Below are 27,076 nucleotides of genomic sequence, written 5' to 3' on the forward strand. Positions count from 1 at the left end.
TCCCACTTATGAGTGAGAACATGCGGTGTTTGGTTTTCTGTTCTTTTATTAGTTTGCTGAGAATGACGGTTTCCAGCTTCATACATATCCCTGCAAAGGACATGAACTCATCCTTTTTTATGGCTGCATAGTATTCCATGGTGTATATGTGCCACATTTTCTTTATCCAGCCTATCATTGATGGGCATTTGGGTTGGTTCCAAGTCTTTGCTATTGTGAATAGTGCCGCAGTAAACATACATGTGCATGTGTCTTTATAGTAGAATGATTTATAATCCTTTGGGTATATAGCCAGTAATGTGATTGCTGGATCAAATGGTATTTCCGGTTCTAGATCCTTGAGGAACTGCCACACTGTCTTCCGCAATGGTTGAAGTAATTTACACTCCCACCAACAGTGTAAAAATGTTCCTATTTCTCCACATCCTCTCCAGCATCTGTTGTTTCCTGACTTTTTAATGATTGTCATTCTAACTGGTATGAGATGGTATCTCATTGTGGTTTTGATTTGCACTTCTCTAATGACCAGTGATGATGAGCTTTTTTTACATATGTTTGTTGGCCACATACATGTCTTATTTTGAGAAGTGTCTATTCATCTTCTTTGCTCACTTTTTGATAGGGTTTTTTTTTCTTGTAAATTTGTTTAAGTTCTTTGTAGATTTTGGATGTTAGCTGTTTGTCAGATGGATAGATTGCAAAATTTTTCTCCTATTCTGTAGGTTGTCTGTTCACTCTGATGATAGTTTCTTTTGCTGTGCAGAAGCTCTTTAGTTTAATTAGATCCCATTTGTCAATTCTGGCTTTTGCTGCTATTGCTTTTGGTGTTTTAGTCATGAAATCTTTGCCCATGCATATGTCCTGAATGGTATTGCCTAGGTTTTCTTCTAGGGTTTTTAAGGTTTTACGTCTTACATTTAAAGTCTTTAATCCACGTTGAGTTAATATCTGTATAAGGTGTAAGGAAGGGTTCCAGTTTCAGCTTTCTGCATATGGCTAGCTAGTTTTCCCAACACAATTTATTAAATAGGGAATCCTTTCCCCATTGCTTGTTTTTGTCAGGTTTGTCAAAGATCAGATGGTTGTAGATGCATGTTGTTATTTCTGAGGCCTCTGTTCAGTTCCATTGGTCTATATATCTGTTTTGGTACCAGTACCATGCTGTTTTGGTTACTGTAGCCTTGTAGTATAGTTTGAAGTCAGGTAGCATGGTGCCTCCAGCTTTGTTCTTTTTGCCTAAGATTATCTTGGCTATGTAGGCTCTTTTTTGGTTCCACATGAAATTTAAAATAGTTTTTTTCTAATTCCATGAAGAAAGTCAATGGTAGCTTGATGGAGATAGCATAGAATCTACAAATTAGTTTGGGCAGTATGGCCATTTCATGATATTGATTCTTCTTATCCATGAGCATGGAATGTTTTTCCATTTATTTGTATCCTCTCTTATTTCCTTGAGCAGTGGTTTGTAGTTCTCCTTGAAGGAGTCCTTCACATCCCTTGTAATTTGTATTCCTAGGTATTTTATTCTCTTTGTAGCAATTGTGAATGGGAGTTCACTCATAATTTGGCTCTCTGTTTGTCTGTTATTGGTGTATAGGAATGCTTGTGATTTTTACACATTGATTTTGTATCTTGAGACTTTGCTGAAGTTGCTTATCAGCTTAAGGAGATTTTGGACTGAGACAATGGGGTTTTTCTAAATACACAATCATGTCATCTGCATACAGAGACAATTTGACTTCCTCTCTTCCTATTTGAATACCCTTTCTTTCTTTATCTTGCCTGATCGCCCTGGCCAGAACTTCCAATACTACGTTGAACAGGAGTGGTGAGAGAGGGCATCTATGTCTTATGCCGGTTTTCAAAGGAAATGCTTCCAGTTTTTGGCCATTCAGTTATGATATTGGCTGTGGGTTTGTCATAAATAGCTCATATTATTCTGTCTTGTTGATCTTTTCAAAAAACCGCCTCCTGGATTCACTGATTTCTTGCAGGGTTTTTGTGTGTCTCCATCTCCTTCAGTTCTGCTCTGATCTTAGTTATTTCTTGTCTTCTGCTAGTTTTTGAATTTGTTTGCTCTTGCTTCTCTAGTTTTTTAAATTGTGATGTTAGAGTGTCAATTGTAGATCTTTCCTGCTTTATCTTGTGGGCATTTGGTGCTATAAATTTCCTTCTACACACTGCTTTAAATGTGTCCCAGAGATTCTGGTATGTTGTGTCTTTGTTCTCATTGGTTTCAAAGCACATCTTTATTTTTGCCTTCATTTCGCTATTAACCCAGTAGTCATTCAGGAGCAGGTTGTTCAGTTTCCATGTAGTTGTACGGTTTTGAGTGAGTTTCTTAATCTGTGGTCTGAGAGACTGTTATGATTTCCATTCTCTTGCATTTGCCAAGGAGTGTTTTACTTCCAATTATGTGGTCAATTTTAGAATATGTGCAATGTGGTGCTAAGAAGAATGTATATTCTGTTGATTTGGGGTGGAGAGTTCTGTAGATGTCTACTAGGTCCACTTGGTCCCGTGCTGAGTTCAAGTCCTGGATATCCTTGTTAATTTTCTGTCTTGTTAATCTGTCTAATATAGACAGTGGGGTGTTAAAGACTCCCACTATTATTGTGTGGGAGTCTAAGTCTCTTTGTAGTTCTATAAGAATTTACTTTATGATTCTGGGTGCTCCTGTATTGGGTGCATATATATTTAGGATAGTTAGTGCTTCTTGTTGCATTGATCTCTTTACCATGATGTAATGCAGTTATTTGTCTCTTAGTGCTTCTTGTTGCATTGATCTCTTTACCATTATGTAATGCGGTTCTTTGTCTCTTTTGGTCTTTGTTGGTTTAAAGCCTGTTTTATCAGAGACTAGGATTGCAACCCCTGCTTTTTTTTTTTTTTGCTTTCTGTTTGCTTGGTGAATATTCCTCCATGCCTCTATTTTGAGCCTATGTGTGTCTTTGCATGTGAGATGGGTCTCTTGAATACAGCACACCGATGGGTCTTGACTCTTTATCCAATTTGCCAGTCTGTGTCTTTTAAATGGGGCATTTAGCCCATTTACATTTAAGGTTAATATTGTTATGTGTGAATTTGATCCTGTCATTATGATGCTAGCTAGTTATTTTGCCTGTTAGTTGAAGCAGTTTCTTCATAGTGTTGATGGTCTTTACAATTTGGTATGTTTTTGCAGTGGCTGGTACTGGTTACTCCTTTCCATATTTAGTGCTTCCTTCAGGAACTCTTGTAATGCAGGCCTGGTGGTGACAAAATCTCTCCACATGTGCTTGTCTGTAAAATATTTTATTTTTCTTTCACTTATGAAGCTTAGTTTGGCTGGATATGAAATTCTTGAAAATTCTTTTCTTTAAGAATGTTGGCTGGTCATGGTGGCTCATGCCTGTAATCCCAGCACTTTGGGAGGGTGAGGTGGGCAGATCATGAGGTCAGGAGATCGAGACCAAACCCCGTCTCTGCTAAAAATACAAAAAAATTAGCTGGGCATAGTGGCGGGCACCTGTAGTCCCAGCTTCTCTGGAGGCTGAGGCAGGAGAATGGCATGAAGCCAGGAGGCAGAACTTGCAGTGAGCCGAGATTGCACCACTGCACTCCAGCCTGGGCAACCAAGCAAGAATCCATCTCAAAACAAAAACAAAAACAAAAACAAAAAAAAAAGAATGTTGAATATTGGCCCCCACTCTCTTCTGGCTTTTCTGGCTTGTAGGGTTTCTGCAGAGAGATCCACTGTTAGTCTGATGGGCTTCCCCTTGTGGGTAACCTGACCTTTCTCTCTGGCTGCCCTTAACAGTTTTCCCTTCATTTCAACCTTGGTGAATCTGACGATTATGTGTCTTGGGGTTGCTCTTCTCGAGGAGTATATTTGTGGCATTCTCTGGATTTCCTGAATTTGAATGTTGGCCTGTCTTGCTAGGTTGGGGAAGTTCTGCTGGATAATATCCTGAAGAGTGTTTTCCAACTTGGTTCCATTCTCCCTGTCACTTTCAGGTACACCAATCAAACGTAGATTTGGTCTTTTCACAAAGTCCCATATCTCTTGGAGGCTTTGTTCATTCCTTTTCATTCTTTTTTCTCTAACCTTGTCTTCTCACTTTATTTTATTAAGTTGATCTTCAATCTCTGATATTCTTTCTTCCGCTTGATCAGTTTGGCTATTGATACTTGTGCATGCTTCATATAGTTCTCATGCTGTGTTTTTTAGCTCCATCAGGTCATTTATGTTCTCTAAACTGGTTATTCCAGTTAGCAATTCATCTAACCTTTTTCAAGGTTCTTGGCTTCCTTGCATTAGGTTAGAACATGCTCCTTTAGCTTGGAGGAGTTTGTTATTACTCACCTTCCGGAGCCTACTTCTGTCAATTTGTCAAATTCATTTTCCGTCCAGGTTTGTTCCCTTGCTGGCTAAGAGTTGTGATCCTCTGGAGGAGAAGAGGCATTCTGGTTTTTGGAATTTTCATCCTTTTTGCGGTGTTTTCTCTCCATCTTCGTGGATTTATCTACCGTTGGCCTTTGATATTCGTGACCTTCAGATGAGGTCTCTGTGTGGACGTCCTTTTTGTTGATGTTGATGCTATTCCTTTCTGTTTGTTAGTTTTTCTTCTAACTGTCAGGCCCCTCTGCTGCAGGTCTGCTGGAGTTTGCTGGACGTCCACTCCAGACCCTGTTTGCCTGGGTATCACCAGTGGAGGCTGCAGAACAGCAAAGATTGCTGCCTGTTCATTCCTCTGGAAGCTTCATCCCAGAAGGGCACCCACGAGATGCCAGCCAGGGCTCTCCTGTATGAGGTATCTGTTGGCCCCTACTGGGAGATGTCTCCCAGTCAGGAGACATGGGGGTCAGGGACCCACTTGAGAAGGCAGTCTGACCCTTAGCAGAGCTCAAACACTATGGTGGGAGATTCGCTGCTCTCTTCAGAGCCATCAGGCAGGGACGTTTAAGTCTGCTGAAGCTGTGCCCACAGCTGCCCCTTCCCCCAGGTGCTCTGTCCCAGGGAGATGGGGGTTTTATCTATAAGCCGTGACTGGGGCTGCTGCCTTTTTTTCAGAGATGCCCTGCCCAGAGAGGAGGAATCTAGAGAGGCATTCTGGCCGCAGCAGCCTTGCTGAGCTGCGGTGGGCTCCACCCAGTTCAAACTTCCTGGCGGCTTTGTTTCCACTGTGAGGGTAAAACCGCCTACTCAAGCCTCAGCAATGGCAGAAGCCCCTCTCCCAACCAGGCTCGAGTGTCCCAGGTCGACCTTGGACTGCTGTGCTGGCAGTGAGAATTTCAAGCCAGTGGATCTTAGCTTGCTGGGCTCCGTGGGGGTGGGATGCACCAAGCCAGATCCCTTGGCTCCCTGGCTTTAGCCCCCTTTCCAGGGGAGTGAAGGGTTCTGTCTCACTGGTGTTCCAGGTGCCCTGGGGTATGAAAAAAAAAACAAAAAAACTCCTGCAGCTAGCTCGGTGTCTGCCCAAACGGCCACCTAGTTTTGTGCTTGAAACCCAAGGCCCTGGTGGCACAGGCACCGGAGGGAATCTCCTGGTGTGCGGGTGGCGAAGACCATGGGGTAAGTGCAGTATCTGGGCTGGATTGCACAGTTCACAGTCCCTCATGGCTTCCCTTGGCTAGGGAAGGGAATTCCCCAACCCCTTGTGCTTCCCGGGAGAGGTGACGCCCCACCCTGCTTTGGCTCGCCCTCTGTGGGCTGCACCCACTGTTCAACCAGTCCCAGTGAGATGAGCTGGGTACCTCAGCTGGAAATGCAGGAATCACCCACCTTCTGTGTTGATCTTGGGAGCTGCAGACCGGAGCTGTTCCTATTTGGCCATCTTGCCAGCCCTCTAACAATTTAATTTTCTAAGTTAAAAAAAGCCTATGTATTGAGAAGAAAAAAGACATAAACTGCTTCCTCTCCAAGTTCTTAACAATGGTAGGATTATGGGTTAAAATTTTTCATTATAGCTATTGCGTTTTTTTTTTTTTTTTTGAGATGGAGTCTTGCTCTGTCACCAGGGTGAAGTGCAGCGGTGCAATCTCAGCTCACTACAAACTCCACCTCCCAGGTTCACGTGATTATCCTGCCTCAGCCTCTTGAGTAGCTAGGACCACAGGCACATACCACCACGCCCAGCTAATTTTTGTAGTTTTAGTAGAGACAGGGTTTCACCATGTTGGCCAGGATGGTCTGGACCTCTTGACCTTGTGATCCACCCGCCTCGGCCTCCCAAAGTGCTGGGATTACCGGTGTGAGCCACCACACCTGGCCCACTATTGCATTTTAAATTTTTCTACACTAAGTAAATATTGTTCTATAATTAGAAAAAGTATTTTTAGGCTGGTCAGTGTTAGTGATGGTGGAATGTAACCCAGCCCCATTTTCAGCTGACTCAGATGACCCACAGTGCAGCTCTGCAATGTTATCCACTTCTTGGTAACTGGGTTTTTTTTTTTAAATCAGGTGTTGTGCATTTTGCACATTTAGAAGGCACAAGTTGTAACAATACAGAAAAGTAACAGTTCCTTTTTTGTTTGAAGTTATTATTTCCCAAAGACCTGGAGGCATTAGAGCTACACACTCCCAAATTGATTTATCTTAAATACTATTTACCCATGATAAAAAGAATCTATAAAAAACTTAGAGCTAGTATCATATTTATTTATTTGTTTAATAGAGAAGCACATAAGGATAGTATCATATTCACTGGTAAAACACTGGTGAATACTTTCTCCTAAGAACAAAGCAAGTTTCTCATTGCTCTTATTTAACATCATCCGGGAGGTCCTGGCTGATGTGATATGGCAAGAAAAATAAGATATATATAGAGTAGAAAGGAAGAAATAAAACTCTATTCTCAGATGACATGATTGTCTAAATAGAAAATCCCAAGGAATCTGCAAAAATCTTCCAGAACTAATAAGTAAATTTAGCAAGGGTACAGGATATAATGTTAATATATAAAAATCAGTTGAATTTCTATATCCTAGAAACAAAAATAAAACAAAATTTAAAAATTGCAATCATTTATATATTTATATAAACAAAGTGGAACATTTTAATTGAACTTTCTTAAAACCAATGGATCAAGTAGCAAAGCATTAGTAAGGCTACAGAAGTTCAAACAATACAATTAAGGAGCTTGAGCTACTAGATAAACATAAATTTTACTCCCTCACCCACAGAATACCCATTGTTTTCAAGTTCATGTAGAACAATTTTTTGAAATGCTGCATACTTGACAATAAAGGGAGTCTACAATTTGTTCAAGGAATCAACATCATTCAGTTGTATGGAATTATTTAGAAGAGCACCAAAAAACAGGAAATACATATAAATCTAGTAACATATGTGTAAGATCTGTATACAAAACACTGATGAAAGAAATAAAAGAACACCTAAATAAATGGAAAGATATACTGTTTTCATGGACTATTAAGACATCAATTCTTCCCAATTTGATTTATATATATATATATAATTTTTTTGAGACAGAGTCTTGCTCTGTTGCCCAGACTGGTGTGCAGTGGTGTGATCTCAGCTCACTGCAATCTCCCTTTCCCGGGTTCGAGCAATTCTCCTGCCTCAGCCTCCTAAGTAGCTGGGATTACAGGCACCTGCCACGACGCCCGGTTAATTTTTATGTTTTTAGTAGAGATGGAGTTTCACTGTGTTGGCCAGGCTGCTCTCAAATTCCTGATCTCAAATGATCCACTGGCCTTGGCCTCCCAAAGTGCTGGGATTACAGGCATAGCCACTGTGCCTGGCCCCCAATTTGATTTATAGAATCACTGCAATCCCAGTCAAAATCTCAGCAGGAATGTTATAGATATCGACATGCTGATTCTAAATTTATTTAAAAAAGGAAAAAGAATTAGATAGCTAACACAATACTGAAAAAAAAAGAACAAAACTGGAAGACAGACTCACACCATGTAGTTTTAAGACTAACTATAGCTCCCTCTCCCTCTCCCCCTCCCCCTCCCCCTCCCCCTCCCCCTCCCCCTCCCCCTCCCCCTCTCCCTCCCCCTCCCCCTCCCCCTCCCCCTCCCCCTCCCCCTCTCCCTCTCCCTCTCCCTCTCCCTCTCCCTTCTTCGGTCTCCCTCTCGGTCTCCCTCTCCCTTCTTCGGTCTCCCTCTCCTTCTTTTTTCGGTCTCCCGCTGTTATCGAGGCTGGACTGTGCTGCCATGATCTCGGCTCGCTGCGGCCTCCCTGCCTCGGGCTCCTGTGACTCTCCTGCCTTGGCCTGCTGAGTGCCTGGGATTGCAGGCGCGCACCGCCACGCCTGAATGGTTTTTGTATTTTTGGTGGAGACGGGGTTTCGCCGTGTTGACCGGGCTGGTCTCCAGCTCCTGGCCTCGAGTGATCTGCCTGCCTCGGCCTCCCGAGGTGCTGGGATTGCAGACGGAGTCTTGCTAACTCAACGCTCAATGGTGCTCAGGCTGGAGTGCAGTGGTGTGATCTCGGCTCGCTGCAACCTCCACCTACCAGCCTCCTGCCTTGGCCTCTCAAAGTGCTAAGATTACAGCCTCTGCCCCGCCGCCACCCCGTCTAGGAAGTGAGGAGCATCTCTGCCTGGCCGCCCATCGTCTGGGATGTGAGGAGCCCCTCTGCCCGGCCGCCCTATCTGGGAAGTGAGGAGCGCCTCTGCCCGGCCGCCCATCGTCTGGGATGTGAGGAGCACCTCTGCCCGGCTGCCACCCCGTCTGGGAGGAAGTGAGGAGCGCCTCTGCCCGGCTGCCCCGTCTGGGAGATGAGGAGCACCTCTGCCCGGCCACCCCGTCTGGGAGGTGAGGAGCACCTCTGCCTGGCTGCCACTCCGTCTGGGAGGAAGTGAGGAGCGCCTCTGCCCGGTTGCCCCATCTGGGAAGTGAGGAGCGCCTCTGCCTGGCCGCCACCCCATCTGGGAAGTGAGGAGCGCCTCTGCCCGGCTGCCACCCCATATGGGAAGTGAGGAGCGCCTCTGCCCAGCCGCCCCTTCTGGGAGGTGAGGAGCGCCTCTGCCCAGCCGCCCCGTCTGGGAGGTGAGGAGTGCCTCTGCCCGGCCGCCCCGCCTGGGAGGTGAGGAGCGCCTCTGCCTGGCCACCACCCCGTCTGGGAGGAAGTGAGGAGCACCTCTGCCCAGCTGCCCCATCTGGGAAGTGAGGAGCGCCTCTGCCCGGCTGCCACCCCCTATGGGAAGTGAGGAGCGCCTCTGCCCGGCCGCCCACTCTGGGAAGTGAGGAGCGCCTCTGCCCGGCCGCCCACTTTGGGAAGTGAGGAGCGCCTCTGCCCGGCCGCCCACTCTGGGAGGTGAGGAGTGCCTCTGCCCAGCCGCCCCGTCTGGGAGGTGAGGAGTGCCTCTGCCTGGCCGCCACCCCGTCTGGGAGGAAGTGAGGAGCGCCTCTGCCCGGCCGCCCACTCTGGGAAGTGAGGAGCGCCTCTGCCCGGCCGCCCACTCTGGGAGGTGAGGAGTGCCTCTGCCCAGCTGCCCCATCTGGGAAGTGAGGAGCGCCTCTGCCCGGCTGCCACCCCCTATGGGAAGTGAGGAGCGCCTCTGCCCGGCCGCCCACTCTGGGAAGTGAGGAGCGCCTCTGCCTGGCCACCCACTCTGGGAGGTGAGGAGCGCCTCTGCCTGGCCACTCCGTCTGGGAAGGGAGGAGCGCCTCTGCCCGGCCGCCCCGTCTGGGAGGTGAGGAGCACCTCTGCCCGGCCGCCACCCCGTCTGGGAGGAAGTGAGGAGCACCTCTGCCCGGCCGCCCCGTCTGGGAAGTGAGGAGCGCCTCTGCCTGGCCGCCACCCCGTCTGGGAGGAAGTGAGGAGCGCCTCTGCCCGGCTGCCCCATCTGGGAAGTGAGGAGCGCCTCTGCCCGGCTGCCACCCCGTATGGGAAGTGAGGAGCGCCTCTGCCCGGCCGCCCCGTCTGGGAGGTGAGGAGTGCCTCTGCCTGGCCACCCCGTCTGGGAAGTGAGGAGCGCCTCTGCCCGGCCACCCCGTCTGGGAAGTGAGGAGCGCCTCTGCCTGGCTGCCACCCCGTCTGGGAGGAAGTGAGGAGCGCCTCTGCCCGGCCGCCACCCCGTATGGGAACTGAGGAGCGCCTCTGCCCGGCGGCCCCGTCTGGGAGGTGAGGAGTGCCTCTGCCCGGCTGCCACCCCGTCTGGGAGGAAGTGAGAAGCACCTCTGCCCGGCTGCCCCGTCTGGGAGATGAGGAGCACCTCTGCCCGGCCGCCCCGTCTGGGAGGTGAGGAGTGCCTCTGCCTGGCCGCCACCCCGTCTGGGAGGAAGTGAGGAGCGCCTGTGCCCGGCTGCCCCATCTGGGAAGTGAGGAGCGCCTCTGCCCGGCCGCCACCCCATATGGGAAGTGAGGAGCGCCTCTGCCTGACCACTCCGTCTGGGAGGTGAGGAGCGCCTCTGCCCGGCCACCCCGTCTGGGAGGTGAGGAGTGCCTCTGCCCGGCCGTCACCCCGTCTGGGAGGAAGTGAGGAGCACCTCTGCCCGGCTGCCCCGTCTGGGAGATGAGGAGCACCTCTGCCCGGCCGCCCCGTCTGGGAGATGAGGAGCACCTCTGCCCGGCCGCCCCGCCTGAGAGGTGAGGAGTGCCTCTGCCCGGCTGCCACCCCGTCTGGGAGGAAGTGAGGAGCACCTCTGCCCGGCCGCCCCCTCTGGGAAGTGAGGAGCGCCTCTGCCTGGCCGCCACCCCGTCTGGGAGGAAGTGAGGAGCGCCTCTGCCTGGCTGCCCCATCTGGGAAGGGAGGAGCGCCTCTGCCCAGCCGCCACACCGTCTGGGAAGTGAGGAGTGCCTCTGCCCGGCCGCCCCCTCTGGGAAGTGAGGAGCGCCTCTGCTCGGCCGCCCCGTCTGGGAGGTGAGGAGCGCCTCTGCCCGGCTGCCACCCGGTCTGGGAGGAAGTAAGGAGCGCCTCTGCCCGGGCGGCCCCGTCGGGGAAGTGAGGAGCGCCTCTGCCCGGGCAGCCCCGTTGGGGAAGTGAGGAGCGCCTCTGCCCGGCCGCCCCGTCTGGGAGGAGAGGAGCGCCTCTGCCCGGGCGGCCCCGTCTGGGAAGCGAGGAGCGCCTCTGCCCGGCCGCCCTGTCTGGGAGGTAAGGAGCGCCTCTGCCCGGCTGCCCTGTCTGGGAGGTGTACCCAACAGCTCCCAAGAGACAGCGACCATCGGGAGCGGGCCATGAGGACGATGGCGGTTTTGTTGAAGAGAAGGGGAGGAAGTGTGGGGAAAGGAAGGAGAGATCAGATTGTTGCTGTGTCTGTGTAGAAAGAGGTGGGCATAGGAGACTCCATTTTGTTCTGACTAGGAGAAATTCTTCTGCCTTGGGATGCTGTTGATCTATGGCCTTTCCCCCAGCCCCGTGCTCTCTGAAACATGTGCTGTGTCAACTCAGGGTTAAATGGATTAAGGGCGGTGCAAGATGTGCTTTGTTAAACAGATGCTTGAAGGCAGCATGCTCTTTAAGAGTCATCACCACTCCCTAATTTCAAGTACCCAGGGGCACAAACACTGCAGAAGGCCGCAGGGACCTCTGCCTAGGAAAACCAGAGACCTTTGTTCATGTGTTTATCTCCTGACCTTCTCTCCACTATTATCCTATGACCCTGCCATATCCCCCTCTCCGAGAAACACCCAAGAATGATCAACAAATACTTCATAAATTAAAAAATAATAATTAAAAAAAAAAAAGACTAACTATAAAGCTACTATAATACGATAGCATGGTATTGATGAAAGAATAAACATACTGATCTACGGAAAGACTAGAGTCTAGAAAGAGATTCACACAAATATGGTCAATTGATTTTTTAAGTAGTTTTAAGTGACAATAATTATATCTATTTATGGAGTACAATATGATATTTTGATATATGTATACATTGTAAAATGATTAAATCAAGCTAGTTAACATATCTGTCACCTCACCTAATTTTTTTTGCAATGAGAACATTTAAAGTCTACTCTTTTAGCAATTTTAAAATATACATTATTATTATTATTATTATTATTATTTTGAGATGGAGTCTCGCTCTGTTGCCTAGTCTAGAGTGCAGTGGTGCGATTTTGGCTCACTGCAACTTCCACCTCCTGGGTTCAAGCGATTCCCCTGCCTCAGCCTCTTGAGTAGCTGGGAGTACAGGCACGTGTCACCACGCCTGGCTAATTTTTGTACAATACATTATTATTAACCATAGTCACCATGTGGTGCAATAGCTCACTAAAGCTTATTCCTCCTAACTTTGAATACAAAGTTTCAAAGTTCTTTTTTCTTTTTCTTTTTTTTAAGCTTCTCCTTGTCCAAACCCATTTGTTTTTCTTTTTTTTTGGCAATTGATTTTTGACCAAGGCAGAAAGACAACTGAAGAAAGGATACTCTTTTCAACAAAAGATGCTGGAATAATTGGACATCTTGTTGCAAAATAAAAAAAAGAACCTGACCCATCCTTCATACCTTATACAGAAATCAACTCAAAATAGATCACAGATCTAAATTTAAAATGTAAAATTATAAAACTTCTAGAAGAAAAGACAGGAGAAAAATTTTTGTGGCCCTATGTTAAGAAAACGTTCTTGGGGTATGACCCCAAAAGCATGATCTATAAAAGAAAAACACTGACAAATTGGACTTCATAAAAATTAAAAACTTTTGTTCTAAGAAAGATATTGTTTAGTAAATGAAAAGATAAGCTAAAGATTTGCAGAAAATATCTGTAAATCATATGCTCAACAAAGGACTTACATACAGAATATATAAAGAACCCTAAAATTCAACAATAAGGAAAGCAACAACTCAAATGAAAATGAACAAAAGCTTTGAACTCATTTCACCAAAGAAATATAAGGATGGTATATAAGCACACGAAAAGATGCTCAACATCACTGGTCACTAGGGAAATAGAAATGAAAACCACAATGATATACAACTACACACCTATTAGAATGGCTAAAACAAACGAACAGATAATACTAAGTACTGGTTAGTATGTGGAGCAATCGATTATATACTGCTGCTGGGACTTCAAAATGGTATAGCTGTTTTAGAAGAGTTTGAGAACCTCTTCGAAAGCTAATTATACACTTGTCACAAGGCCCAACAATCCTATTCCTAAGTATTCACTCAAGAAAAATGAAAGCTTATATGCATACAAAAACCTGTAAAGAAATGTTTTTAGTAGCTTTGTTTATAATCCACAAAAAAGGAAATAACCCAAATGTCTTTCAAATGGTGAATGAATGAACTAAATACTACTCAGCATAGAAAAGCTACTGATACATGCAGTGACATGGATGAATTTCTCAAAGCATTATGCTAAGTGAAAGGGGCCAGTCTCAAAAGGCTGCACTTTGCTTGATTCCATTTATATGACAGTCTAGAAAAGGCACAACTATAGTGATGAAGAACAGACCTATGGTTGCATTTGTTAAGAACAGGGGAAGGGTTTGACTACAAATAGACAGCAAGACTGAATTTTTAAGTATTCAAAAACTCTTGATTGTGGTAGTGGTTACACAACTATGCATTTGCCAAAACACATAGAACTGTAAATCAAAAAGAATACATTTTACTCTATGTAAATTTAAAAATAAATAAATATTTAAAAATTACTGTTTGCCTGGTCTACTTCTCACTGTTACAGTCACCTATTCTAAGACCACTGGTTCATCCCAGAATCACAGGCTCGGAAGGAGCTTAGTGGGGAACTAGTACAATTCCCAAGCCTATACAGAAAATTCCCCTAGAGGTTTCCTGGGAGCTTCTGCTTGAAGATCATCTGCCAAGAGAGAAAATCTCAATCTCCCAAAGCAGGCCTGCTTATAGTGGACAGTTTTTGCTGTTAGCAAGTTATTTATTTTATTAGCTAAAATTGGCTTCCTCATCATTAGCCCCTATTTGTCCTGGTACTATCCCCTGGAGCTACAGATATAAAGGCAGGGGCCATCTCCTACACTTAGTGGTGGCAAAAGAACTACACAGGAGGACAGCCTGAAGCCACTCAGTTGGAAGCCAAGGGGCCTGTATCTCCCGGACCAACCCCTCTGTGCAGTAGTCTACAAAATGCTGGGCTACCCTGAGCCATGAGAAGTCATCTGGTCTGGGCTGCAGTCCCAGAAATGCCTGGATTATACAGTGAAAATCCTCGGTAAAGGAATGACATCACACTCCCAGGGCCTATCATGAATGAAACTGGGAGGCTACAGTCTCAATCATTCTCTCCTTGATCAGAAAGCTATAGTGATGTTCATTCTTTCCTGGCCTCATTATTTTCTGGCCTCTAACTTCAAGAAGAAAATCCACAAGTCAATTTTGGCCAGCAAGTAAGGGAAAACCCTTGAACAGGATTCAAATTAGCCAAGCTACAGCCCATCCCCACTAGAATCATGGCTTGGTCATCTAGGCCACGTTCCTAAGCAGAAGGGATCCATTCCAGAGGATACCCCGAACACTGCCAGGTGTCTTACCTGTTTGAAGTTGCCATTTTTTCTCTGCTCCCAGTCCATCATGTCATGAAAGATGGGAATCATGATATTCCGTACTTCTGGCTGTGGGACCAGTGTCACACCCAGAAAAGGACCAATCATTCCCGGAATAAAGTGGATCTTATGTTCACCTGAAAAACAAAACCCAAATTAGTTTATGCCTGCCTTGCTCCTTCCATGGAAGATTCCCAAATGGGGCCACAACACATGCTACAATCTATACTGGAAGCTTCCGAGAGCAAAGCAAGCTCTCCCCTATGGTTTTCTGAGATACTCTCCCTCAACTTTTTAGAGTTTACGGATAAAGTTGGCCTAGCCCAGTTAAAGCAAATGCGCAACAGTCACACAACTGCTTTTCCAAAGAATTTCCTGACAGGTCCCACAAACTACCTCAAAATCTCTCTGAGATGAAGGAACAGAGTTTGCTACTCTAGACAGAATAAGTTTCTGAGTAACCTATGAGTGTCAGATGGTCTATTCACAGTGTTTATTTAACAAGAAAAACCCATATATTTCTGCTTAAATACAATGCACTCTCCTTGGAGTTTCTAGCTCTAGCCCAGAGACATTTAAGTGATGAGGATATCCAGTCCCTGGTCTAGCCACCAGAGGTCTAATAAGTCCATGGACTTTTACACTGCCTATGTTCTTGTATGCCAAAGAAGTCCTCCTCCTGAGCTAGCAGGAGCCTCCTGCACAGCCCTACCCTAAAAGGCTGGCTTGGAGATTTTCTCTTTACCCACCCTGAACTCCCTTTGTGTTCATATTGCATTTCTGATGGTACCATTACACCTACTTGGCTCAGCTCAACCCCCAACTTCCTTAATGAAGCATTTCCATGTTAAGTGTGTGATGTGGGTTTCCCTCTCATTGGTGTGCCATCTAGGGTATGTTACCAGAAGCCAGAGACAGTCCTGTGGATGGTGGGATAGGATTTTTCTCTTCCTTGCAATGGTAAAACAGAGTGAACCATCTTTCAGAGCTCTGCTCTCAGTCCTTCAGAGACTAAGGAGGAGATAAACTGTGGGTCTGTGCAATGAATGCTACGGCCAAGTAAAACCATTTCTTGGGGACCAGAGAATGTCATTTCCACCAAAAGAAATGAGGCAGAAAAGGCTTTATCAGGCAAATCTGGCATTAAAAAAAATTCCATTTTGAAAACCTGTCTAAGAAGCAAATGTTTAGCCCTGAGGCTGGTTCAGCATATTCCAATTTTGGTACTTGGCACAGTAGCCAGTCTCTTACATTCCTGGGAATTTCAGAGTCAACTTTGGGTTAAAATCCATTTCCAAACTGTGCTGGATACAGGGAACCAGAGTGCTGGAAACTCTGCTTGGGGAAATGCATCCCCACTCATGAATAGAAGGCCCTCTCGCCGGCAGAAATACTTCATATCTCACTTGCTGCCTCTAGGTTAGTGGTGGGGATGGTTAACAGAGGACTGGAGATTTTATAACCATCATTCCTACAGCTTCAGAGCCATGAGCTCAGCTGAAAGCAGACTTCGCTTGAAATAATAATAGTTCTCTAGCATCTTGACATGGCACTCAGAACTCTACAATATCACAGGATGGCCCACTCAGTCACCAGGGCAACCCAGAAATTCTACCAAAAACACTGATCTGACAAATTTAGATTCAAAGCAGTGGCTATTTTCAAAGCATTCAAAGCAGAAGCTGTGCAAAGAAGGGAAGCCAAAACTGATCTCACTCAGAGGTTGCATTTCTCCTCTTATATGTTACTCCATGCAACTGGTGTCAAGTATCTGATCTGGATGCATGAATACCAGAGATCCAAGAAATGTTTTAATCTTTATTAAAATTAATAGCCACCTTTGCTCATGTATTGGGTATCTCAGATCTAAGCTTTTGAGCCTGCAACATCTAGACTGGGAAGTGAAGAGCATGGAGGATCTTTTAGGAATGGGTTCTCAAATTGGAAAAAACTACTACAGCCCTCCTTTTCTTTTTTTCCTTTTGACTCTAGTTCCTAAAAAAAGGGATTTGGCATATGTATTACTGAGGTCTTATTTCTCAGACAAACTCTCCTTGCCAAGGGCTTTATGCACATGTGCTACACTATCCATCTGAGGTGTTATGTGAAAGATATGTAAGGATCTCTTGGGTCTCAATTAACATTCATAAAGCCTGGGAGACGTTATTAGTCTTGCTACTTTCTATTTGGCTATGTAATATATAGAAGGGAAGAACAAGGAGAAAAAACCTACCCAAATTCTGCCACATGCTGAACAGTTCATAGGCCATCATTACACGCATGTCCCCATACCTAAGAATAGTAATACAGGAGCCAACCGTTAGTGGGAGAAGGTTCAGGAAGATAGGGCTGCAAACCCATGAGGCCAGTACTTCAGCACTGTTTGTTTCTAATGCTTCCCAATGCACTAAGCCATTGGGCTCTCGACTGAACTCCCACACTTGGGCCCCTGGGAAACCACCCAGCTGAGAACCTTGTGGACCTCTGAAAGAACTCTCAACAAAACATAGCGCTATTTGGCCAAGTGGTAAGGAGATGAATATAAGACGTTTATCTTACTTATCTAGAATCTTCTTCCTTTTGGCTGAGGTGATAATTTCTAGCTGAAGGCTTGGCTGATTTATGAATAGAACTGCCAGGCTAAAATAAGAATTCCACACCTAGAGAGACAGAGAAAGAGAAAACGTGACAGTCTAAGAACTTAATCTTGTAGGGAGAGTTACTAAATACATGCATGTAGCATAGAACCCATTTTACAATCTTAAGATCCTCATTTTTTTCCCTTTTAAATATCTTTGCGAACAATAATTTTTCTTTTTTTCCCCCTTAACTCCTTCTGAAGCCAATTGTGTTGATTCTGGACTAGAAAGCATACTCATGGAGTTTGGCTACCAACACTTCCAACAGGGGTATCCCAGGTCATATTCTAATCATCATCAGGCTTGGAAGCTGTTTGATACTATGAATCTATTAATAAAGCAAAAAACAAGTGAGCTTGGTTTTGGCTTTCTAAGGTTATTGCAATAATAGTGATGGATTTCAGGAGTGCCTACCTTAAAGTCAAAGTCAGTCTCTGTGAAATTCTTGTGCAGTGCAGAGGACAGGTACTGGACAGTAGTGACTATAATACTGCAGTAAGGAAACAAGGCATTGGCAGAATTAAAAGACTAACAATGGCATCTGATGGCTTGGTATCAGCTGTCTATAGCCTGTGTGCAAACTTCTTGAGTACAATTTGTTCCCATGTAAGATGCGACTATAAAGGAAAGAGAAAATAGTACAAACTCTATAGAAAAAATCTCTACAGAAAACCAGTCTTGGAGAAATGCCCCACGGTTGGCAGGACAGCACAGGACATCAGTGGGTTCTAGACCTAGTTCTGTCATTACCTGGCCTTCATACTTCTCTCTGGGTCTCATTTTCCCTGCCTATAAAAGGTGGTAGGAGATCGATGGTTCTTTAAGGTTTCTCCCAGTTCAGAGTAGTTCTAGTATTTTGGGGACCTCTGAGTAATCAAGAGATATTATGATCACTTTGTAGGACTTAGAACATAATTTTATTATTATACTGGATAACAGGGGTTTATATAGTTAATAAATCTTTGCTTTTGTCATATACTATTATTTTCATCTATGTGTCATTTGAATTCAGCTCTTTCGGTCTAGCTTGAGTAATCACTCTCAATCTTAGCCTGGGCACATAGAAGGGACAATGGGAGGTTGTCCTGCTGGAACAAGAGAGTGAAGTGGAGAGGAAGTCTAGTGGGACAGTACGTTTCATTACATAGGGCCTTGGCTACCTGGCAAGTTACTTGGCTACCTGGCACTGTTACTTACGTCTCACAGTGGCCACCTCTGCTTAGATGCAGAAGAACATGACAAAAACTGCATTAGAAAGACTAGTCCACTACTAGAGGGGGTGAAAAATTTAAAGGGTCAAAGCTTTGAAAGAAAAAGCTGCTCTTGCAGGACAAGCTGGGGAGCCTGAACTGCTCTGAATAGAGCTAAGAGATAGAAACAAGAAAGATTCAAATGGAAAAGTCACTATTTGAGGAAGTAACTGTGCAACTTTGTTTACAATCAACCTTCTAGTCTTTATAAAACATTTGTATTTTGGAAAAAGTTACAGTGCTTATAAAAGGTGTAAAGTGGAAAGACCATGCTAGTATCTTGCTAATATATCTAACAAACACTTTCACTGTATTTTATATGTCAATATAAGAGGCAGATCAGTGGGAGGAGGCAATGGGCTACAGTGTGGAGGCCAAGTAGCCTTCTTCTGAATATAGAGAGACTAGATGCCCAGCCCCTTACCACATGCATCATTTGTCTGGTTTGCCAGAAGGAAGCACAAGCTAGAAATATAAATGAGGCAGTCAGGTTAGGGTTATCTTTAGAGTAAATTCTATGTCAGTAATCAGAAGTGGTCAGAGCCTTGCAGCTAGGTCTCAGGTGCATAACTGGCACTGTCTATGGGAGGCAAGCACTGCCTAGTAGACAACACAATTCAAATTGAGAAGGAGGCTTGGGATAATGCCCAAACCTACAGGGCAGCAGAGACCAATGGGTCACTGAGCAGGCCTTCCTCAAGGAAGAACCCTTCTCTGGATATTATATTTCACATCCTGAAAATTTCCTTCTCTATCCTTACTGTGCCATCATCTACTAAGCACAAAAATATTTTTCTCATTTGCCCTCTCCTCTCTGTTCCCACGGCCCTGGCCTTTATTTGTCTTACTCATGTGCTCCCTCTCTGAAATACACATACTCTTCTTAGTCTGAGAACAGCTCAGTGATGCTGATACAGAGCCCTTCCATACTCACTTGCTTGTGAGCAGTCTCATTACCATCCAGTCCCGAGGGAAGACACTCATCTTCATCAGGTTCCGGAATACGCAAAAAATCTTCAGCAGAAATTCCTGACAGCAGGGGAAAGCTGATGTGAGACACCACCACCACAATATGCATCTCCTCAATAGGCCACTCCTGGCCACTAGATCATGACAATGGGTGGGACCAGTGAGTTAGATCTGGTTCTCTCTGTGAGTTGTTTCTCTCTTAGAGGGCTACATGAGAGTGAGTTCTGGGTACTCTCACAGGCCAGATGGAAGCAGACCCAAACTGGGCAGAACAGAGGTAGCTCTATACCCACAGTGCCCAAAGCAGTTCTATACCCACTTTATACCCACAAAGCCCAAAGCATGGGACAGACTAAGGTCTAGCCAAACTGGTGTCCGACTGAGTCCATGGGCTTCATTTTCTGGGGCATGGCCCCTGAGCATCTGATTGTAAGAACATGCTTTTTTGGATATTAAGAACACAATGATGGGAGAGGTACTTTAGGAATGGCAGAGTAAAGACCTCTGAAAATCTGCTTGTCCATGAAAGCAATGGGGTGGCTAATACTGGTTAACCAAAGGCTTGTGACAATCCAAGAAATGTTTACTCAAGAAAAATGGATGAATAATAACAACGAGTTTTGTTGCATTTTTAACTTGCACTATTCCCTTCCCCTCCCACCTCCACAGTAGCCTTAAAAACAAGCTGCTGTAGAATCATGAAAGTCATGAAAATCAGAGCCTAGCAGCCATTAGAAGGGACAGAATGGTTTTGGAACTCCTACAAAAGTCCCGACCCCCCAGAATTGTTATTATTTGACCTGCTTGGCAGCTTCTTGGAAAAACTCCATTCATAGGGCTTGTCTTAATTTAACCTGACTCAGAGCTCACTCAGTGAGGAAAACTCTATACCCAAGGCATTTGTTGGAGAAAAAACAAACAAACAAAAAAAAACCCATATAATTTAACATCCCAGCTGCATGAAGCAGCCATGTCATTTTGGGCAAACCAGAGAATGGCTAAAAAAAAAAATTATAAGGAAAATCTGAGGAATGAAATATCCACAGGAGGCCTTGAAAAGCTCTGACATATTCCTGGGAATCTAGAAGGCCACACATGAGTGCAGGGCTGTGCACATTCCTAGGGAAGGCCTGAGAAGGCCTAATCTCTAACCTGTGCTGACCTTGAGGCTCTGGGCAAGCAGGAAGTGAAGGCTACAGCCGAACTGAAAAGTGCTGGAGCAATGACAGTGAGCCCCAACACATACATATAAAAAAATCCTTTACAAAATGCGGAGAGTTATTGATTTAAGGCATTTAAGAAAATCTCTGTTCAGTTATTAGCTGATCATTAACTAACTACATGGAGACTTCAGTGATTGCATATAGTTAAAAAATACAGATATTAAAGAATGGGTCCAGGCATGGTGGCTCACACCTGTAATCCCAGCGCTTTGGGAGGCTGAGGCAAGAGGATCACTTGAGGCCAGGAGTTTGAGACCAGCTTGGGAAACATAGCAAGATCCCCATCTTTACAAAAAATTAAAAAATTAGCTGCATGTGGTGGTGCATGCCTGTAGTCCAAGCTACTCAGCAGGTTGAGGTAGGAGGATTTCCTGAGTCCAGGCAAGGTCGTAGTGAGCTCTGATCACATCACTGCACTACAGCCTGAGCAATACAGCAAGACCCTGTCTAAAAAAACCCCAAAAAAGCAATGAGTCCAATAATGTCACTAAAAAAAGAAAAAAGCATCAACAACATAAAGCAATAAAAAGCAACAATAACAAGCCCTGGGGATATGGGGAAGGGATCTGATTTCCAGAGTTGCCAAATTATTTAAAATGTCCAGTTTTCAACAAAATATTATAAGATATAAAAAAATAGGAAAGTATGGCCCATACACAGGCAAAAAGAAGTAAATAAAAACTTTTCCTGAGGTAGCTCAAACATTGGATTTGCTTGGAAAATACTTTAAACAAAGAAATGAAGGAAATCACACTTAAAGAATTAAAGGAAAGTGTAAGAACAATGACTCACCAAATAGAGGATGCCAACAAAAAGGGTAGAAATTACTTAAAGTACACCAAATATAAATTCTAGGATTGAAGAATACAATAACTGAAATGAAAAATTCACTAAAGGGGCTCAGCAGCAGATCTGAGCTAGTAGAAGAATTAGCAAATTTGAAGCCAAGTTAACTGAGATTATCTCAAGTAGGAAAAACAAAAAGAAAAAAGAATGAAGACAAATGAACAGAGCCTCAGATACCTGTAGGGCATCATTAAGGGTATAAACACACACACAGTGGTAGTGCCAGAAGGAAAAGAGAAAGAGAAACAGGAAGAAATAATGGGCAAAAACTTTCCAAAATTGATGAAAAAATCTTTACACAGCCAAGAAGCTCAACAAACTCTACAGGGGATAAAATCAAAGAGATTCACATATAGCCACATTAGAATCAAAAATGTCAAAAGCCAAAAATAAAGAGAATCTTGAAAGCAACAAGAGAAAAACAACAAACAACCCTCAATTATATGAACAGGTGATATCATCAGATATAGTGGAGGCCAGAAGGCAGACAGCAGAAATATTCAAAGTCTGAAATGAAAGACCATCAACAAAGAATCCTATAGCGAGCAAAACTACCATTCAAAACTAAAGAAACTGCAAAGCACAGTGGCTCATGTCTGTAATCCTAGCACTTTGAGATGCTGAGATGGGAGGATTGCTTGAGCCTAGGAACTTGATACTAGCCTGAGCAACATAGCGAGACCCCATCTCTACAACAATAAATTAAAGAAAAAAAAAACTAGCTGGTGTGGTGGTGTGCACATGTAGTCCCAATGACTTAGGAGGCTGAGGTGGGAGAATCGCTTGAGCCTGGGAAGACTGAGGTGGCAGTGAGCTATTATTGTGCCACAGCACCCCAGCCTGTGTGACAGGGCAAGACCCTGTCTCAAAAAAAAAAAAAAAAAAAAAAAAAAAGAAGAAGAAATCAAGACATTCTCAGGTAAAAACAGAGAGAATTTTCTATTTGTAGACCTGCCCTATAATAAACACACACACACACACACACACACACACACAGAGACACACACACACTGAGGGAATTAAAATGGCATACTAAATACATTTAACACAAAAGAAGGCAGTAATGGAGGAACAGAGGAACAAAGGTGGCATAAGACCTATATAAAGCACATAGCAAAATGGCAGGTGTAAAACCTACCAATTACCTTTATTGGCAATTACAGTAAACATAAATGAATTAAACACCCCAACTAAAAGATGGAGCTGGGAAAAACTAATTTAAAAATATGATCAAACTATATCTACAAGGTACACACTTTAGATTCAAAAGTATAAATACATTGAAAGTAAAAGAATGGAAAAATATATACCATGAAAATAGTACCCAAACGAGAACTGGTATGGCTATATTAACATCAGACAATATAGACATTAAGACAAAAATTTTTGTTAGAGACAAAGAAGGATATTTTTATAATGATAAAGGGGTCAATTATGTCTGGAAGTCGTAATTATAAACATATATGCAACCTAAAAGCACAGCCTCAAAATATATAATGCAAAAACTGACAGAATGGAAAGTAACAGTAGACAATTCAACAATAGTTGAAGACCTTTGATATACCACTAACAGTCAGAAAAACTAGACAGAAGATCAGCAAAGAAATAAAAAACTTGAGCAATATTATAAACTATCTAGTTCTAACAGACGTCTATAGAACACTCCATCTAACAACAAAATACACACGTTTTCCTCAAATGCACATAGAAGGAAAAATATGTGCATTCCCTTCTCTAGGACAGATCATATGTTAGGCCATAAGAAAGTCCCAATAAATTTAAAAGAAGTAAAATCAGAGGGGTGAGGATGGCCAGCTTGAAACAGCTGCAGTTGGAGGGTCCCACAGAGAAGAACCAAAAAGGTGAGTGAACCCTGCAGTGGCAACCAAGGTGTCTAGGTTCTCTCACTGGGACTGACTAGGTGGTTTGCATGACCCACGGAGAGTGAGGAAAAGCAGGGTGGTGCGATGGCTCACCTGGGAGCCACATGGGGTAAGGGGGCCCCCCACCACCAGCCAAGGGAGGCAGTGAGGGACCGTGCTACCCAGACTGGGAAACCATGCTTTTTCCACAGATCTGTGCAACCCATAGATCAGGAGATCCTACTTGTGAGCCCACGCCACCAGGACCTTGGATCCCAAGCACACAGCTGTGCAGATTCTCAGCGGCCACTCAGCTGGAGGCTAAGACAATAGAGTTCCCCCCAAGTGAGGGTTGGCAGCCATCACTACAGCTGCCTGCTGTCTAAGACAACTGAGCTCCTGAGGGGGAGGAGAGGTTATCATCACTATAGCTGCCTGCTGCCTAAGACAAATGAGCTCCCCAGGAGAGGGGCAGCAGGCATCACTATGGCTGCCTGCTGCCTAAGATGATTAGCTCACTGGGGGAGGGGCAGCAGCCATCACTGTAGCTCCAGTCTTCAGTTTTTCCCCTGCTGGTGCTGGGGAAACCGGACGGTTTGGATCCAAACTGCCACACTGGCTGTGGCAGACTGTGGCCAGGCTGCCACTTTAGGTCGGACCCTGACCCATTCTTCTTCACTAGGTGGGGCCTCCCTGCAGGAATTTCAGCAACTCCAGCCAGGGGTTTAGGGACAGAACTTTGATCTCCTGGGACTGAGGGGCGGCTATGGTCTCCGCAGATCAGTAGACTTAGTCTTTCCCCCTGCTAGTTCTGAGGAATCCAGGCAGCCCAGACAAGTGGGATTCCCCCCAGCACAGCACACCCCTTCTGCCAAGGGGCAGCCAGAGTGCTTCATTAAGTGGGTCCCAGATTCTGTGCCCCCTGACTGGGTCAGATCCTCCAATAGGGGTTGCCAGACACCTTATATAGGAGCATTCCCGCTGGCATAAGGTCAGTGCCTCTCAGGGACAGAGATCTCAGAGGAAGAAGCAGGCAGCTATCTTTGCTGTTCTGCAGCCTCCTCAGGTGACACCTCTGGGTGTGGGAGGGACCCAGGTGAATAGGGTCTGGAGTGAACCCTCGGCAAACCAGAGCAGCCCTACAAAAAGGGGCCTAATTGTTGAAAGAAAAACAAACAGAAAGCAACAACAACAGCATCAACAAAAAAGTCCCCACAAAAACCCCATCCAAAGGTCAGCAGCCTCAAAGACTGAAGCCACACAAACTCATGAAGATGAGAAAGAATCAGTGAAAAAACACTGAAAACTCAAAAAGGCAGAAAGTCTCTTCTCCTCCAAATGATTGCAATACCTCTCCAGCAAGGGCAAAGACCTGGGCAGAGGCTGAGATGAATGAATTGACAAAAGTAGGCTTCAGAAGGTGAGTAATAACAAACTTCTCTGAGCTAAAGGAGCATGTTCTAACTCAATGCAAAGAAGCAAGAACCATGATAAAACATTACAGGAGCTGTTAACCAGAAGAGCTAGTTTAGAGAGGAACATAAATTACCTCACGGAGCTGAAAATAAAACATGAGAACTTCACAGTGTAAACACAAGCATCAATAACCGAATGGACCAAGCAGAGAAAAGAATTTCAGAGCTTGAAGACTATCTTGCTGAAATAAGGCAAGACAAGATTAGAGAAGAAAAAAATGAAAAGGAACAAACAAAAGCTATGAGAATATGTAAAAAGACTGAACCTACGACTGATGGGGGTACCTGAAAGAGACAGGAAGAACAGAACCAAGTTGAAAAACATACTTCAGGATATCACCCAGGAGAACTTCCCCAACCTAACAAGACAGGCCAACATTCAAATTCAGGAAATCCAGAGAACCCCAGTAAGATACTCCACAAGAAGATCAACCCCAAGACACATGATCATCAGATTCTCCAAGGTTGAAATGAAGGAAAAAATGTTAAGGGCAGCCAGAGAGAAAGGCCAGGTCACCTACAAAGGGAAGCCCATCAGACTAACAGCAGACCTTTCAGCAGAAACCCTATAAGCCAGAAGAGATTGGGGGCCAATATTCAACATTCTTAAAGAAAAGAATTTCCAGCCCAGAGTTTCATATCTGGCCAAACTAAGCTTCATAAGTGAAGGAGAAATAAAATCCTTTTCAGACAACCAAATGAGGAGGGAATTTGTCACCACCAGGCCTGCCTTGCAAGAACTCCTGAAGGAAGCACTAAATATGGAAAGGAAAACATTACTAGTCACTGCAAAAAAAAAGTACAAAGGCCAATGACACTATGAAGCAACTACATCAACAAGTCTGCAAAATAATCAGCTAGCATCATGATAACAGAATCAAATTCACACATAACAATATTAACCATAAATGTAAATAGGCTAAATGCCCCAATTAAAAGACACAGAATGGCAAATTGTATAAAGAGTCAAGATCCATTGGTGTACTGTAGTCGAGAGACCCATCTCATGTGCAAAGACACACGTAGTCTCAAAATAAAGGGATGGAGGAAAATTTACCGAGCAAATGGAAAGCAGAAAAAAGCAGGGGTTGCAATCCTAGTTTCTGACAAAACAGACTTTAAACCAACAAAGACAAAAAAAGATAAAGAAGGGCATTACAGAATGGTAAAGAGATCAATGCAACAAGAAGGGCTATCCTAAATATATATGCATCCAATACAGAAGCACCCAGACTGATAAAACAAGTTGTTAAAGACCTATAAAGAGACTTAGACTCTCACACACACAATAATAGTGGGAGACTTTAACACTCCACTGTCAATATTAGACAGATCACTGAGACAGGAAATTAATAAGGATATTCAGGATTTGAACTGAGCTCTGGATCAAGTGGACCTGATAGATATCTACAGAACTCTCCACCCAAAAACAACAGAATATACATTCTTCTTGGCACCACATGGCACTTACTCTAAAATTGATCACATAATTGGAAGTAAAACATTCCTCAGTGAATGCAAAAGAAATGAAATAATAACAAACAGGATCTCAGAACACAGTGCTATCAATTAGAACTCAAGATTAAGAAACTCACTCAAAACCACACAACTACACTGAAATTGAACAAGCTGCTCCTGAGTGACTACTGGGTAAATAATGAAAGTAAGGCAGAAATCAAGAAGTTACTTAAAACCAAAATCAAGAAGTTATTTGAAACCAATGGGAACAAAGAGATAATGTACCAGAATCTCTGGGATGCAGCTAAAAAAGTGTTAAGAGGGAAATTTATAGCACTAAATGCCCACATCAAAAAGCTAGAAAGATCTCAAATAAATCTTTCTAATATCACAACTAAAAGAACTAGAGAACCAAGAGCAAACAAACCCAAAAGCTAGCAGAAGACAGGAAATATCCAAGATGAGAGCAGAACTAAAGGAGATAGAGACATGAAAAAGCCTTCAAAAAAAAATCAATGAATCCAGGAGCTGGCTTTTTGAAAAAATTAATAACATAAATGGACTGCTAGCTAGATTAAATAAAGAAGAAAAGAGAGAAGAATCAAATAGACACAATAAAAATGACAAAGGGGATATCACCACTGATCCTGCAGAAATACAAACAACCATCGGAAAATACTATTAACACCTTTAGGCATGTAAATTAGAAAATCTAGAAGAAATGGATAAATTCCTGGACACGTACAGCCTCCCAAGACTAAACCAGGAAGAAGTTGAATCCCTGAACAGAGCAATAAAAAGCTCTGAAACTGAGGCAGTAATAAACAGCCTACTAACTAAAAAAGCCCAGGACCAGATGGATTCACAGCTGAATTCTACCAGAGGTACAAAGAGGAGCTGGTACCATTTCTTCTGAAATTATT

General features: G+C 44.3%; 1 protein-coding gene across 11 annotated transcripts in view; it reads right to left on the reverse strand.

Moving 5' to 3' along the window:
* Positions 1-27,076, reverse strand: part of DOCK3 (dedicator of cytokinesis 3) — a 735,525-nt gene that overhangs the window by 57,259 nt on the left and 651,190 nt on the right. For all 11 annotated transcript variants that reach the window (XR_008523281.1, XR_008523280.2, XM_024244830.2 and 8 more), the window contains 5 exons: positions 19,255-19,349; positions 17,485-17,560; positions 16,991-17,091; positions 16,665-16,723; positions 14,420-14,568 (listed from right to left, as the gene is read on the reverse strand). Coding sequence is in view for 9 of the 11 variants with exons in the window: in XM_024244830.2 (XP_024100598.1) it covers positions 14,420-14,568; positions 16,665-16,723; positions 16,991-17,091; positions 17,485-17,560; positions 19,255-19,349 (480 nt within the window). In the remaining 2 variants the exon portion in view is untranslated. The remainder of the gene's footprint in view (positions 1-14,419; positions 14,569-16,664; positions 16,724-16,990; positions 17,092-17,484; positions 17,561-19,254; positions 19,350-27,076) is intronic.

This window comes from Pongo abelii, chromosome 2 (assembly GCF_028885655.2).
Source record: "Pongo abelii isolate AG06213 chromosome 2, NHGRI_mPonAbe1-v2.0_pri, whole genome shotgun sequence".
Lineage (NCBI taxonomy): Eukaryota > Metazoa > Chordata > Mammalia > Primates > Hominidae > Pongo > Pongo abelii.